The sequence below is a fragment of the Synchytrium microbalum genome (assembly GCF_006535985.1).
Source record: "Synchytrium microbalum strain JEL517 chromosome Unknown SmJEL517_scf0021, whole genome shotgun sequence".
In the NCBI taxonomy this organism is placed as follows: domain Eukaryota; kingdom Fungi; phylum Chytridiomycota; class Chytridiomycetes; order Synchytriales; family Synchytriaceae; genus Synchytrium; species Synchytrium microbalum.
In genome coordinates, this window is record NW_022158370.1 from 72,719 (window position 1) to 89,473 (window position 16,755).

A 16,755-nucleotide genomic window follows, 5' to 3' on the forward strand; every position below is an offset into this window, starting at 1 on the left:
TGCCAGTGTTTGCGTTGCTGTGATCTCTTCTCGCGTTGTGTTTAACTCTTCACTCTACCGATGCCGTGGCTAAAATACACCTCAACCAAACAAGATCACACCAGATTATTTAATACAAGTTGAGTCTCTTTGAATATATAAGTAATTATACAATAGCTACGAGGCTACTACGTTTAACAACAGAGTTATTCGGCTTCAAGCCGCTGTCCACTCTTTCCTTCTTTGGGTATAATACATTGGATGACATTAGAAGAGTAACCACGACCCAACTATTTGACATTATCCAAGTAGTTAAATATTACGTTGACTTTTGGGAAAGGGCAAAATCGACCCATCGTTTCTTGCCACTTTGCCATAACTAAAAAAAAAACATAACAATTGTCCGACAAATACAAATATCCGTTTAAAAAGAGAGCTGGCATCCTGGTGGCGATTTTCTTTTTATAATACTTATGAGACTTCTGTTTTAAATTTTGGTGATTCCACGTATTGTTGTTGGTGTTTGTGGTTTCGAATAATGTACTTATGTGGTGCCTTTGTTATACTGGGATTTTGAGAGTCGACTTATTACGACATATATACGGTAGGGAAGTGTTCGAGCTGATGGTCATTGGCTCGACGTGGGTGTTGTGGTGGTAGCCTTGTCTCCAACGAAGCAGTCAACAAGGCCGATGTAATCGATGTCATTGATGATATGGATGCTGACGATGCTGCCGATGAGGTTGATGAGGCTGAAGAGCATGAAGATTGCGATGATATTGATGTTCCTAGCAGTCCTCCATATGCTGCTGTTGCTTCTTCCTGTTGTGATAATTGAGATACCCAATAGGCCGGTAGAGATGAGACCATAGATGGTGATATTGGTGTTCGTGGAATATCCCAACTGTTTGCTGGAGCAGGTGCTGGCAACGGATATTTGGGCGGTGTTGGTAAACCTGAGTATGCTGGAGATGGAGATGGTGATGGTTGACCAATCAAGTGTCGATTGGGACTGGGACATATTCAAAAGTCATTGTCAGTTTAAATGTTGAAGTAGACTGTTTTGAATAAACGAGGCCAAAGCCTCGCAGTCGACACTGTTTATGAAAAACATGCAAAATGATACATACCATCCGATTTCGACCCAGTTCCGAACGACAATAGCAGATCGTAAGAACTTGTTTGATGCAAACTTCTTTACAAGAGTTTCTGGTGGTTGCATCAAATGTTCAGACAAGGCTACCATGCAGTCACATAAATTAGGATCACTAAAATTATAGTTATGATTACCACGGATGATTTCAGCCACTAGGATACTAGCAGTAGCAAGCATGGATGGTGGGAATACGAGGAATTCTTTGTGTATGAGGGTAAACTCCAATATATATCGAGCCAATGCTCTTGACTGTGGTTCCACACAATTCATGAATCGGCAGTTGGCCTTCAAGAATGCTTCAGCAGTTGGATGACCCAATACAAACTTGATTTCGTTGAGTAGAACCAATTCCATCTGGATGAATTCACGTTCTGGATACGAGTCACAGCAGATGCTGTAGAGTTGCTTCAATGTTGGGACACTACCATGGTTTTCTTCATATTTGGCAGCAATCCATAGAGCAGTTACACCCAAGAGTTGATATTGAGTACGTGGGACTTTACGTAGAGAGCAGAATCGGTCGAGTATGTTGACGGCCAAGTATAGAGTTTCTTGACGCAAGTGATATTCCGAGTGCACCTCAATCAACCATAATACGAGTGTTTTCCTCATCTTCCAAGTGACTTCAGGCTGTTCAGACATGTATGTTGGTCGAGCAGCGGTTTGTTCCTAGAATTTGAATGTTGCACAAAAAAATCAGCATTCATTTTCAATGTCGAGATCATTATCACGAGGCTTGGACTACTCCAAGATCAAGTCCCATCATGACCAATCAAGCCATTGGACTCATTGATCCCACTCTCCTCCAGTTGGATTCACATGTGAGGTTACACCCTCCGCCAACCCATAGAAGGCTATCCTTTATATTGTCCGACCCACGTGTTGATGTCGCATTTGAAAAACATATGAATCATGATCATGCATGATTGAATTTAATTGCATGTGATGATTAATTTGAATGCTCACCTCCAATTCCTTCATAACGAGGGCGATTTCATGACCGTATTCTTCAAACTCGGACGAGTCACTAATGTCTTCTAGAGCATCAAAGGCAGCAGTAGATCTGCGATCAGGAGGAGGAGTCATTGCTTGTGGATAATGTGTAGAGTAGAGTTGTGACATGTGTGTTTGTTCTAATCGTGCACAAGGTTTGTTGAATGAGGCTGCCATTCACCAGAGCGTGTATGCACTCGTTCGTGATAGATCTCGAGCCAAGTCTAGTGGGTACTAGAGGTAGTAACGATAATCCAGACTTGTTGCAATTGCCGGTGGCCTCCCCCTTGTGCGATTTTTGAAACTGGTTTTTAATGGGCGGTGTTGTTGTGAGCGAGAGATGGGCAGTGCTATGATTATATGTGCGATTCCTCTATGTAATATCGATTAGTATTTAACTAATATATCAAATCATCATTTACACCGAGTGCATCGCGTGTCTTTGCTTGCAGTGGTACACACGTTGCTTTGGTAGACGATATGCCATAAAGTGACTAGGGTACTTACAGATATGCAAATATAATTTGATTACAAGTTGAGATGATGGTAGCAACTGTCCTGCTCACAAGCGCCTTGCCCCTTTCGAGTTTCGGTCAAATGAATGAAATTCTGCAAACTTTCTTGCATACAAAATGAATGAAACGAACGTTCGCTTGTGAAACGTTGGGTAGCGTGCTGCCGGCCCAATGAATCAATGGGTATGAATATGAAGCTCACTGAGGCACTTAAAACTTTTTCCATGGACGCGAAAACTTGCAACGGTCTAGTCCGACATGTGCAATTACTCGCTTCCTCTCTTCCTTCACATGGGTCTGACCTCCTGGCAAGAGAATACCCTAAAGCCGCCAATATGTAATGGGATGAGCCTTGTACCCTTGTATATTTGTCACGAATGGCAAACCACACTTTAAAACACATTCGTCATAACTGCATAACAGCTCCTACAAAACCAACTGTGCATTGCCACGCGAAGCTAACGTTGTCAGTTACAATACCTGTGGGCACAAGTAGCAAGTCGATTATGGAATCCGCAAGCCCGTCTTTCATTCATTACCCACTCAAAAAGAGTCACATTCGAGGTGCAAGCGGAAACCGAAACTCGGCGCACCACAGAGAGCCTCTGGCAACTAGTGAGCTTGAATTTCAACGTCCCCAAAGACCATTCCAAAGATTCACTATCACAATCACTCTCTTTTATTGTGAGAAAAAATGCTGACGTGTCCAACTCCATTACTGTGAAGCGTGAGCAATCTGGCAGAAACCATGCTAGTATTGATGTGATAGTGTCAGAAGAATTCTTTAAACCATTCTTGATGTTGACGTTGGTTCACCAGCCTCTTTGAGTCAATCCACCTCCCAACAAGGAGCACAAGTTCTTCGTGACTTGATCCCATCAGTGTACGAAGGGAGATATTGCAAAGCATGATTTGAGCCGTATAAGGGTTGAACATTCCAAGCCCTGCCACGAATCGTTCCTGCTAGAAAGACATGGTTTGATAAACTTTGGTTACAAAAGAGAAGGCTCAAAATACATGAAATGCCGCTTTAACACTTACCAGTGTCTCCTCTGATGACATCCAGTCTCTTTTGCGCCAGATCATGTTGTACAATGGGTCAGATTCCGAGAGACTCGACTCAATAGTATCACCAATACATCTAACATCAAAAGGAGTTTGGCTTTTGCAACCTATTTCAAGCATATGTACCTGCATACCGAATGAAGTATGCAGATTGTTCAGTCGTTTGAGCATATTTGACTCTGATACTACCCATATGCTTCGAGCCAAGCGATGCAATACATACATAGAAAGTTGCAGATGGACGCAATGCTCTACCAAATGATACCCTTTCCATGAGAAACAAAATGGCATGGCGCCACATCTCACGTATATCATACACTCAACTGTTGCAGAATGACGAATACTGTATCAAAGGAAAGCATCAATTTCTCCAATCTCAAAGTCATTTTTGACACATTCACGTCCTCTTCATGAGTCTCCGAGATATACAAGACTATGCAATTCTTTTCATCTACAATGATATCAGGCTGCATTTGATTCATATCTCTTTCGACAAAGTCAAGGTAATGTGACTCATTCAACAACTTGACCAGTGCCCTTCTTTGCAAAATTTTTGTCGAGACAATGTATTTGAATCGCATGTAATCGGGTTTGAGGTCAGATATCTGGCCCCAATCGCCCGTTTGCTCACTGGTTGACAAATCGGCAGCAGCACTAAGAATGGGTTGTTTTGTGGGTGCTGCAGCTTCTTTGAGTTTACGAGATCTTAGTTTCGCAAACTCTGCTACTCGGTCCTGCGGGGAGAATGAAACGTTGGGACCCTTCCCCGCATTCTTCTCGACACCCTTCATGTCTTCAGCCACTACTTTTGGATCAGTTGCAACCTTCTCTTCATCAACCACATTGAAATCCACCTCCATATTATCTGCTTGCGCGCCGAAATATTCACGATCTATGCGCATCAGACTTTCCATCGATACTGGCTCGTTAACTTCAAAAAGCATATTGGACGTGTTGAGCACTTGTCTCATATATGAAGTGCTCAGTCGAGAAGGAGACATGGTTTCAGAGCAGGCAGCATCAGGCGGTACAAGTCGTGAATTCTCTTCATTCACTTCATTGATGTCCTCTTGACTAGGTTGACCAAACGTATCAGGTGCTCCAACCACGGCCCTCGTTTGAATGGCTTTTGGTGACTGACTAGCTAATACAGCACTGACATTTGCGACATCTGCGGCAACACAATTATTATGAGCTCACCTGCGTATGTGCGACAACATTTACTGTGTAAAGTGGCTATACCACTGTACGTGATGTTGAAGCCATTGTCTCGTCATCAAATATCCGCGGTCTTTTCATATTCCCATTATGGATAATATTGAAAAGAGGATAGCGGCGCGATCCAGATTCTCACCTTGTCCTGTGACGTTGGAAATCAAAAATGATTCATCGTCGTCAAAATCGGATGGACACCGAAACAAGTCAACCGATGCCAGCACGTCGGCTAGCCTCACTGACGAACGAGTCAGGTCTTCGATAGTCATCTTGAGCAAAGAAACAGCTTCCGACGAGAGCGATGGAAGGTAGGGCATTCTGCCGAAGATTTTGTGAAGTTCAAAGTCAGCCATGTTCGAAATTTAAGCCTCCACCAAATAAATTGAGAGGAAAATTTTGAACCTACAAGTCGAAAGCTGGAGCCTTCATTATTGGCATTTTAGACACGATAGCTTCAAGACTTGGAATCACAGATATGGGAAACTTTGAGAAGGACTGAGTCTCGAAATATGGAAGACCTAACAAAATCAGAAGACAGTCACGATCCTGAGCCTCCAAACGAGACAAATAAATGCTTTTAAAATATTTACGAGAGGTGATTTCTGTTTTCTGTTGAATTAACGATTCCAATGTGTCTGATATCAATGGGTTCACAATAGTCTCAAACTCTTGATCCAATTCATTTGAGAGTAGTCCAATATCAAAAGTAGGCTGTTCTGGTTCTAGTTCGTCCTGAGCTTGGATATTCCAGTCGCCAAACGACTCCAGATCTGAAATAAACAAATCAGGCCAAAAACAACATTACATTATTGCCACTCAACTTTTACTGTTGCGTACCATCATTTGGCAAATTCAGTTCCTGTGCTATGGCCAGAAATCGCATGGCCTCATCGCCCATCTTAGTGGAGATCAATTTTCTCTTCCGCGAGAGTTTGGAAAATGCGAAGTTTTGAAGAATGTGACTGAAGGAGCGATGACGGTCCTTTTTCACGCGTCTTCTACTATCGCATCAATGCCTAATGCGACAGATTCCGATTTCAAATAGCTTGGTTTATATTCACAGGCACGATATTCACGAACAGAAAAATTGCGTATGATTGCTGCTAAGAATGACACTATTTATCTTATACTCTGATTTGTTTCTTAAATTTAAACCCATGTTTGCGACGTATAACACACCACCTCCCATCCGTTCTACTTTAAATTTACCTGATGATCTCACTCATCAAAGCTGGATCCGGATTGAGGGCTTCAAAAAGTTCAAAGTCAAAAACTTTCTGTCCGTATTTAGGAAACCTCGGATCACGAGGACCATCTTTGGCATCCTTCATGAGCCTTTGTGCCATCTTGTCGATTGCAATTACAGACAAGACAGTCTGAATATAGGCGTCAATCAGGTCATCAACACCAATACCCAACTGGTTAAAGTCTTTACGATCCATGAGGACCAGTCTTTGCGCTTCAGTAGTCCATTCGTCGTCAACCTTGACTGACAAATTGGTACCCAACATTTCCCATGAGGTCACTGTAAGATTGACAATCTTAGCAACACGAAATTATTGGGAAGTTATTACATCGACTACAAACTGTTTACCTGTAGGATCATCCTCCAAGCGACGTAATAACGGCTTACGAGTTCTACGGGCATAAATAGCTACGGGTCGGAATCCCTTTGCATTTGCTGTCACCATCATCCGCAAATCCGAGACATATATGTGGTTTCGTTTATTCGGAATGGTGCCGACATGGTAGAACTTGCCAGTTCTCGTGACGGAAGACCATGAAGCGTTGCCAACCAAAGATTGTACAATGAACTTGTCATAGTGATGATCTATGGCCATAAAGTTTTGGAGCTCGCCAGGTGTGGTGATCGTATATACACCTTGACCTGAACGTTAATAGAGAAGAGTTAGAATTTGATGAGCGTTTGGGACTGAGCAATTGTTGCAAAGTTGAACCACAACCCATCGAAACATACCGGCGTTGGAGTAAGGGACTTTAAGTACAGCGTGGCCACCCATACTGTCAATCCACAGTGGAATTTCACTCTTTGAGACATTCCTGATGGTTTCAGGCATCTTGATGGAAAGACCGGTACCCTGAAGTTCAGCATTCAGGAACTCGTAGGCTCGAGCCGCCATCATCTTATTACGGCCACCAGCCAAACAGGATACAATCTATGAAAAAAAGAGACAAATATTGGTTGATTTCGTTCAAAGAAGATATGCGTATCAATTTGTCTTTACATTATTCAGAACGTAGGTCTTTGAGTTGATTGGAAAACGGTTCCAGGGTTTCTGAGTCACATATCGGAAGCAAGCTCGGATGGGGTGCCATTCTAAACGCAAAGAATGAATATTAGCTTCAGTTAAACCGCATCGTTGAACAAACCCAGGTTCGCGAATACAACGAAAACAGACCGCAGCTGAAGCCTACCTTTGGCTTCATCTCGTACAAACATGATACCATCTTCCCACTTGACAGGTGGATCAGGATCTTCATCGAAATATTCCACCAACCACACACGTTCCTTTGAAGATTCAGCCATGACTGCAGCATAACCTGATGCTTCCATCATATTCTTATCAGTCAAGACAGCTAAATCACCCAAAGTGGGATCCAAGTCTTGAATCAATTCCAAGAATGTGCTATCAATGACTACTCCATAACCTCCATGTTCTTCACCCATTTCAGTCAATAGAGGCATAGATTTTTGGCCAGATGGACATGAGTTTGTTTCTATTATAATCATTTGGCGAGCTCCAGCCGAAGTAGTGACATTAAACAAGTCCGAGCCTATATGAGTCAGGTTTTAGTGAGTGAAGAGAGTTGAGATGTGGGATTTGAATGGGGGAACAAAACAGAGATCAGCGACTGACGGGCCAGAACGATATGGGATCAAATAGATCGAGATGAGTTGTAATCCACATGAAACTCCTTTTCAGCCTTCATGTTTATGCAACAGGGCACGATCAGTTCATGTGACTATTTGAGATTTCCATCTTTTCCAGTGGATTTACTGACGATCTCGACCTCAATGAGATCATGCACGACGACATTCCGAAGTTCAATTCCATAATGAAATTCTTACCAGCCCAGTTAAAGTATTTGGGTTGATAATCTAGCAGGGTACGTAAAGCATCCAAGTCCACCTGTGGATTGAGGTGCGTATATCTAGCGAGGATACGTTCATTTCCGAGAGCAAAGAAGCTTGATACGAGTGGATGAATATTTGCGTTGAGGACACGGGGGTAGAAGTGTCGTTCTGGTTCAAATTCACCGTTTCCAACGGGTTTGGCAGATAATCCAGTTTTGCGTTTCTTCTCTTTGGGTACCAACGGACCCAACGGAGGAATGGACGATGTCTTCAATACTGATTCTGGATTTTGATCTTCATGATCGCTGTACCCATCTGTTGATACACTCGTCCGTCGTTGGTGCAGATTGCCGTTGAGGTTCATTTGATCAGACAAGGACGGCTGGACCAGCATGCTGGCTGCCATTCAATGGATCAAAGATCTGTGATGTGGTTCTTCGACTTGATTTATTCCCTGCCTTGTCCTTGCCTAGTTACTGTGCGATATGTTTGGAACTGCAAGTTTTGCAGCAACACGTGTGTCAATTGTTGGAGAGCATATAGAGGATGAATTTGCTAGGCCGCAAGAACGCGAATGGAAGGATTCACAGCAAACATAAATTGAAAAGATGCCATTTGAGGTATCTCCAGTACAATGTACACGTAAATCGGGGTTCTTTCTAGTTGTTAAAGGTGCGACCTAACAGAATAGCCTATTTTTCTTGGATCGGTGCTCCGTTCAACTGCAAAATATTGTATCAAAACGCGTAAATTTAGTACTGAGAACTGAGAGGTTCATTATTTCGGAGTGTACTTGAATGTAGGGTTGTCTACTACTTGTCAATTGGTTTGAATGCTGACTGCCCTGGTTTACGATTCGGGCTCAACTTTTGTATCATTAGTCCTATTTATTCAAAGGCATGTATTTTTGATAATAAAGTTCGCGTTGAACCTTGCTGTGAGTGTATGCTTGATGATGACTGGAGGTTTTCTGCCAACCGCTCCTACAATCAAAACTATCAAACCATCGAAAATAACAGACTTGAACCCAGTACAAAGCCGACACCAACCTTGAAACATATCAATCGTCCTAATAACATATTCAATATTAATCGAAGCCGTGCCCAATCTCATTCCAAAGACGTCTGGGTCCTGTATTGAGACATGAGCTTTCGGATTGATTTCCTTTTGCAAGTTGCTGCTGAGGAAGTCGCTTTCGAAGGCGACACTGGTACGGTTTTTTGGCATTCCATTCGAGTCTTGCCGTTGGCTGCTTCTTTATATTCTACTTCAATTCTATATGACGAACATCTTACACTTGACATCAAATCTTGGTAGGTTGCAATCTTCCCAAATTATGGACTCTGATCGAGGAAAGGCAGCGAAAGGAGATTGAAAAGGAAAAGAAAACTCGTCCAGGTATATCAAAGCAAGATCCTTACTCTGGTATGTGTCTCTTTCTTTTTTTGGCCATGTCTTGAATTCTGTGAAGTCACCTTTTTTTGTGATCTGTCAAACTAATCTCTCTCACAACAATCGCTTAGGACTTGACAAGTATCTCCGCACGCTATTATGGCCATACTTGACTCTGCTTCGAGATGTTGAGTTCGTCTTTCTCGAAGAAATCGCTGCTGGTACTGTGATGGAAGAACCACAAGCAACCACTTCCAAGAAGGCCAAGAAACCCAAAAAAGCCATAATGAGTGCTACTGTATGTGTATGCTATCATGCGTCTTTCCTTTTTTCGCTATTCGATGCAGTCGTCACCTTTTCTGCGTATAGATTCAACATAAGACAGTACCTGGGCCACCAAAGACGGAACTGGGCAAAATGTCTCTGGCTCAAGTAGAAGAGGTCTATGGTGACCGACTTTACCTTGAAGCCAATGAGTCTTCTCGACTCCGTGCGCTCTACGGCAATGATGTAGGTTGCAGTTTGAAACTTTCTTGCACTCATTTTCTGTTTTATACACACAAAACTCTCAGAATCAATACGTTTTTGACTACATAGCCAAATATATCTGCCAAACTCATGACTGGATCGTTACACATGGTCATGACTATGATTGTCCGAAGTCGTGAAAAAGGTGTCCCTCAGTCAGAGATTGCAAAGGCTACTGGTATTGATCCTCGATCCATGTATCATCACACCAAGGTTGGAATTGAAAAGAAGATCATGTAAGTACATTAAACTTCTGCACCATCATTGATGTATTTCGGATAGCAGCTCTATTGAGAAGCCACCTTTCTTTTGTTTCTGATTTCAAATTTCTAATTCTTGGACTTCCATTCTGTAGGGTCAGGTTCCCTATAACTCACAACGGTACACGCACGCATATGTGTGTTCATACTCGATTTGCAGACGACTGCCCTGGCTATCGGGACTTTAAGATATTGCAAACTGGTGGAACTCTGGCCTTGGAAAATAAGCCTGCTCCTCTGGATCCAAGCGACTCTTCAACATTTCCAACCGAGCAGCTCAAATACCAAATCATGCAACTCTTGATGAGGGCCAAAAATAAAATATTACGATATGATGATGTCAGAAAGGCCATTGTAAGTTTTCACCATTTTCTGGGCAATCTCAGTCAGCAACTCGATCACATTCTCTTGCTTAATCTTTTCCTTTCTTCGATTCTTATTGTCTAGACCACCGCTTTTAATGTTGATCCTCCCGAAGGCCGCTGGTTTTCTCGCTTGACTACAACCCTAGAGAATAGTGGTTATCTCGTAGAAGTTCAAGTTGGAAATGACGAATCGTCAGTCAAATGTCTTCAAGGAATCAAGCAATTCCATGGCACTGGAGTCAATACAAAGTCCAAGTATCTTGCCAAACGACAACAAGAGAATGATGATGAGATTGTTGGCCCTGGTGGTTGCTTGGCCGATGTGCCATTCGATCAACAGATCGTCGACTTGATTGCATTGTCTGGAGATCGAGGAATCACTCAAGCTGTAAGTGAATTTGAAACTTTCAACGTCCTGTTATTGTGTTCGTCCTCTTGAATTGGCCCTCATTTATTTATCAATTGTTAACATTTTATAATATCACGGTAGAGCCTCGAAAAGTCGCTATCCGGTGCTTCATCTCGATTTGTATATCGGTTCCTTGAACGTGCTCTCAGAGCCAAAGATGGCGCTCCTGGCACTCCTGGAATATGTCGTATCGCTGAATTCTTAGGCCGAGAACGTCGATACCGATATTACTCTGGCGATGTTTATGATCAGTTGCCTGCAGACAAAAAGGGTCGTGGCCCAACTGATCATCGAAAGCCAAAGGAAGAGCCATCCGAAGATGTAACCAAGACTCGATTCGAAACCACCCTTGAACCTAGAATTGATATAAAGGGTAAAGGCAAAACCAAAAAAGCCAAAACTACATCACGTAAAAGGAAGGCCTTTATAGCAGAAGACGAAGAGATAGATGGCAATCAAACTCCAGAAGAGGAGGAAGATGATGTCGAAATCTCTGAGAATGAGAGTGGAAACTACTCGGACGACTCTCAGGCTGATGAAGGTGGTAAATCAACAAAGCCAAAGTCTGGTCGTAAGGATCGCTCCAAACTCCCTGGTGGTTCTTCTTCATCTACTGGTGGGGCTTTGGCTGACGGTGTCGTTCAGCTAGATGATCCATTAGCAGATACGATTGTGATCAGTACAAACCCTACCGTCACTCGTAGTGGCCGTGTAGTCAAACCTCTATATAGACCCGAAACTCCAGTAGCTCGATCTCCAACACCGGGAGGCTCAGCCATAGAACCACCTAGTATCCCATCTATGCCATTATATGAAGGTGACGATGAAGATTCTGATGTTGAAGGTGTCAGTAAGAGAGGTCTAGTATTGCCTACTCTACCTGCAGGGGTTACTTCTGCTGAAGATGAGCCTGTGGATGATATAGATATGGTCTGCGATGGTTGTGGGAAGAGTGAAAATACTCAGAAGATGGCAACATGTGCCGCTTGTAAAACACTTAGACACACCTATTGTCTTGACGACACACCAGTCCGTACCGAAGGATTGTTCTACTGCTGCACTGCTTGTAGTTTAGGTCAACCAAAGCCAGCAGCTGAACAAATCCATCTGCCTATCCCAGAATATGACGACGAAGAAGCTGAAGGAAAGACAGCAGATTCTGGAACTGAAGAAGCACCTAATACTGCTCCACCATCACCAGAAGTAGCCGACAGGCCAGAAGTTGGACTGGAAGATGTAGAAATGGAGGATGTTACAGTTAATACACCCATTGCTCCAGCTGCTGTGCCTGCAAAGGTTGCTCCACTTTTAGCTCAGGGTAAGCCTTTGGATGTGCTGCTTTTCCCTCTTTCTTTGTTTTAACAATATTCATTCTCACGCTGATGCTTTCGATGCAGTTACTGTCGATAAAGGTAACAAGGCCGCCACAATTTCTGGTGCATCTCCTATGAGCTTTGCCAAACCACGGATCAAAAATGCTACCAATAATGTCACTCCAGGAGCCTTATTGGCACCGCCTGCAGCAGCAGGAAGCCCTGCTCGCAGAGCAGTGCTAACAGAAGCAGACAGATACGCCGTTGTCACAGAAATTCTTGAACAGCATAGTGTCATCGAGTATAATGAGTTGGCTCGATTGTACGATGAAGGTATCAACAGCAGAGTCACTCCAGCTACCGCCTACCAGACTGATCGTAAGACCATCATCAAAGTCTTGCTTGGTATGGAATCAATATCTAAACTCCGTCGATTTGATGTGAACATTCCATCCCTTACTGGACACTTTACGAAGAAAACTCTCTACCTCCTTCCCGATCTCCAACAGACAGACCCTGTCGTCAAAGATTACCTTCTTCGCCTTCGAGCCAGATCAATGACGCAAGGTCAAAAGAATGTAAAGAAGTCTGGTAAAACAGTAGACGCCGCAGCTAGTGACATTGAGCGACTCTTTGATGATGACGGAAAGAAGAGGAGGAAGCCCTCTGCAAAGAAGCTTAAAGCCAAAAGAGATGCCCTGGAAGAAATCGGAGGTAGTGGGTCAGACAATGCAGCACTTCCTGATGTATTTGCTAGTATGCAGCCACAATTGAGTGTACAGGTTGCTTATGGATATATTATGCCAAAAATGGGTCGTGCTCGATTGTTGCATGAATTCTTGTTTGACTTGATGGTCAAGCCACGAGAAGAACCCAATAATAATACAGGTGCCAATCCTGGTAGTCCATATAAAGATGACGGTGTCTTTAAGACCTATGACATCTTCACCGAATTTACTGTTGGCTTATATCTCAAGCTCATTGGTCATGCATATCCATCACCTGAATTGGATGACTTTATGCGAACTGCTGGCTGGGAAGACGTAAAGATCGACAAGGTACCACAAAAGATATACTCTATCATCTTCCATCCTAAAAGCAAGTTGAGGCCACAACTATATATGTTGATCAATGTTTTGCTCGCCTTGAATATCATCGAAGAAGTAGATGTAGAGTACATCGGAGACAATCAACGTGCCCGTCTGGCCAATAGTTATAGACTCCTTACTAAAGTACCCATTCGAGCCTATTGTGAAGAACATCCACCGCTTCTCAACTGGGTCTATCTTGACTCTCGAGAAGTCTTCCGAAAGTTTTGGATGCATCTTGAATTCTATACTCTATCAAAGGATGCATCGATGGTCGTGGTACCTGAACAGATTGATGAACCTGCTGCAAGGCCAGAGATCTTGACATTTATGGTCCGACCATCGTATTGGCATATAAAGTATGGATATACAGGAACAGTACGAAAAGCTTTGGAAGCCATGTGTAATCGTGAGACTGGTAGGACTCCTCTTGCTGATGAAACCAAATGTCGAGAATTGGCTTCTCAATTGGATATTCCCTTGTTACGAGTGAAATACTTTTTTTCTCGAGTGGAATACTCTTATCAATCGGCTACTTTACGAAAGGAAAACAGACGAGAGCTATACCGTCTAAATAGACTAAAAGGTACCATGGAAGATGATGGCGACGGTGAAGATCTTGGCTCCTTGAAACAACCGAAACGAGGCCGACCTTTCCGCAAGAATCAAAAAAATAAACCTAAGTCTAGTGTACCTGCTGATGTCTTGGCAGCAATGGGTATGACTTCTCTGTATAGTCCAACCCAACCTGTTAATCCATACTTCAACCAACTGGACTTCCAGTTTCAGACTCCAGCTCCCTCTTCAAAACGTAAAGCTGATGACTCTACATTCGAGACACCAGCAAATAAAAGGTCGAAGAAGAACAAGGGTAAAAAGCCAATGCGAGGAGACTCTCCAGACTCTTCCCCACAACAAACCGATGAAGAGTCTGTTGCTGGATCTGCCCGAAGTACGCCAGAAGCTAGAATTGGTGAAGTCAATCCAACGCAACCTAGGTTCCGAAAACGGCATACTTGGAATACTGCCAAAGATATGAGGTTGTTGGCCGTCAACACTATAGTTGCTCATCGAAGTAGTATATGTGGCTTGAAAGTTCGTGAATGGCCATCACTGAAACATGTGTTTGGTGAAGACATGACTGTAGATGCTGCCAGACGTCGTGTACTCAAGCTCAACAAAATCTTTTTGAATGTAAATGAAAAGTCCCACATGCTGACCAAGATTTGGGAAGTAGCATACGAGCACTTGAGGCAAGGAAAACAGTCTAATGTGAAGTTATGGTCTGATGAGGATGATTTCGCTGAGTTTGATATCAGCCCTATCGTCGCATTCTTGATTGATTGCTATGAGAACGATACACTGTATGTGTTTTGTTTCAGTGTTAAACAAGTGGATTCAAAAGTATTGAATGACGGCTCATTTTGATTTTTTTCCTAGTGGCACCGGAGCATCATTCACCATCACGGATTTGCCAAAGGACATCAATCTCTTATCGAAATACTTCACCATCAAGCCAATTACATCTCCGGCAGAGAGTTGGTCTGGCATGGTCGAAGGACTGGCGAAAAGTGTGTCCGGCCAAGCAAGAAAAGCCTTGTGGAGCTCACGAGGATTGACTTGTGGGTTCAATGGTTACGATATGTTTGATTTGCCGCAGACTGATAATGAGGTTGAAAAGAGGCAATTCAATCTTGCCAAGTCTGCCATCAAGGTTATAGGAGCTGTGCACGTGCCATTTTTTGCGTTTCCCCCTTTCACACCACTTCTTATAGATGACTCATCTTACTCCATCCAATGACTATGATGCGGACAAGGCTCTTGCTCTTCTGGATGCCTTCTCTGGACAACTTGTTGAAGATGCTCAAGATGAGCTTCACGCTGATAAAGTCGTTGTTGCTAGAAGCGATGGCCAAATGCCTGGTCGCGGTGGTGGCCTCTCGGACGAGTAAGTTCGATACACAAAGTTCATTTCAACCTCTGTTCTCCGACTACGTTTCCCATCATTCAACAACCTTTAGAGCGTCTCGTGCAATTTCGCTGGAAAGGTATCCTGTCGGCCTGATTGATCAGGCCCTCGAACTCCGTGCAGAGCTAAAAGCGGCAACAACTGACCACGAAGCATATAAGCTATCGTCTTTTCCTGAATCTGGCACTATTGTTGCCTTCTTGGACATGCTGGCTAGTGGTGAAATTCAGGCCAGTGCTGTTTCCGACCGCATCCTACCACCTGAGATCTTGTGCTACCCAATTGGAGATGAAGAAAGTAAATTCAATGCCTTCTATACATTGTTGAGTCTTTACCACTCCTTAAAGCTTGCCTACCTTTTTCCTTCGTAGGGCCAGACAATGTCTTTTTGGACTTTGACATATTCATAAAGACCAAAGAAACTCCTGTATTGATGCCGGTTGGTGGTAGTATTGCTATTCCAGGAACTCGCAAACGAGCCATGATGAGCATAGCGGAAGGTAGCAACACAACCAAAAAAACCCGTGCAACGCGATCAAGTCGATCAAAGTCACCATCAAGGGATCCAACCAAGCCCTTGATTGATGAGTGCGAAACTGATAGTCAAGAGATTCATAATGTAATGTACCAAGTCTACGATATGATTGTGAAGGGTGGTGAGACTGGATGCACTATGGAAGCTCTTAATGTAAGTTTTCAGTGCTAAAATTGAAACATTTTTTTCAAATTATCATTCTTATAGCAATTTTTCGTATCTAGAAATCCGTCTCTCGTCCCATTGCCGATATGCACAAGGTCTTGCTATTACTTCAAAGTCTTGTCCTGGACAAACCAGCTATACCGATTGTCTCTATGGTTGGATATACTGTACCACACTTTGTATCTCATCATCATCTCCACTTGTGGACTCTTTGCACTACTGTCAGTCCTCCGTCTACTGAAATGGAAGTGGACGAGGGCGCAGGAGCATCGACTCATGTAACCAAGAAGGCTCGTGAAACAGCCCAGGACTTTACACCTGCTCGTATCTGGTACTCTGTACATGGTGAACGCATGAATGATGTATACAAGAAGGCCATTGATGCAGTCATGTTGCAAATTGTTTGGTATCCTGGAAGCAATCATGTAAGCAGACAAGAAAATGTGGGCTATCAGTGAATCAAAACCGTGATTCTCACAATATTTATTCTCTTATAGCACTTACTCTTGAAAAGGCTCTCCAATGTATTGTCACCAGTCGAATTGTTGGATATTCTCTTCATGTTGGAAGATCGTGGTGCAATCACTCGTCATACGACATTCCTGGAACATCCTCCAAACATTTGGGGCGAACTTGAACCTGTCGAAATCACTGATGATGGTACGTTCAGTATGAAAATTGAATTTATTCTTCCAGGAATTGGTCCTAACA

At 43.2% G+C, this 16,755-nt stretch overlaps 2 protein-coding genes across 2 annotated transcripts; both read right to left on the reverse strand.

The window, feature by feature from the left end:
- Positions 1-567: 567 nt before the first annotated feature.
- On the reverse strand, positions 568-2,257 carry SmJEL517_g03702 (uncharacterized protein; the record flags this gene model as incomplete). Its single annotated transcript, XM_031169630.1, has 3 exons — positions 568-991; positions 1,110-1,804; positions 2,102-2,257. 3 exons carry the CDS (start codon positions 2,255-2,257, stop codon positions 568-570), a joined length of 1,275 nt encoding a protein of 424 aa, XP_031024381.1.
- Positions 2,258-6,128: 3,871 nt separating this feature from the next.
- SmJEL517_g03703 (uncharacterized protein) lies at positions 6,129-8,414 on the reverse strand (the record flags this gene model as incomplete). The annotated part of the gene is made up of 6 exons (XM_031169631.1): positions 6,129-6,448; positions 6,518-6,811; positions 6,902-7,100; positions 7,170-7,261; positions 7,360-7,719; positions 8,015-8,414. 6 exons carry the CDS (start codon positions 8,412-8,414, stop codon positions 6,129-6,131), a joined length of 1,665 nt encoding a protein of 554 aa, XP_031024380.1.
- Positions 8,415-16,755: the final 8,341 nt, after the last annotated feature.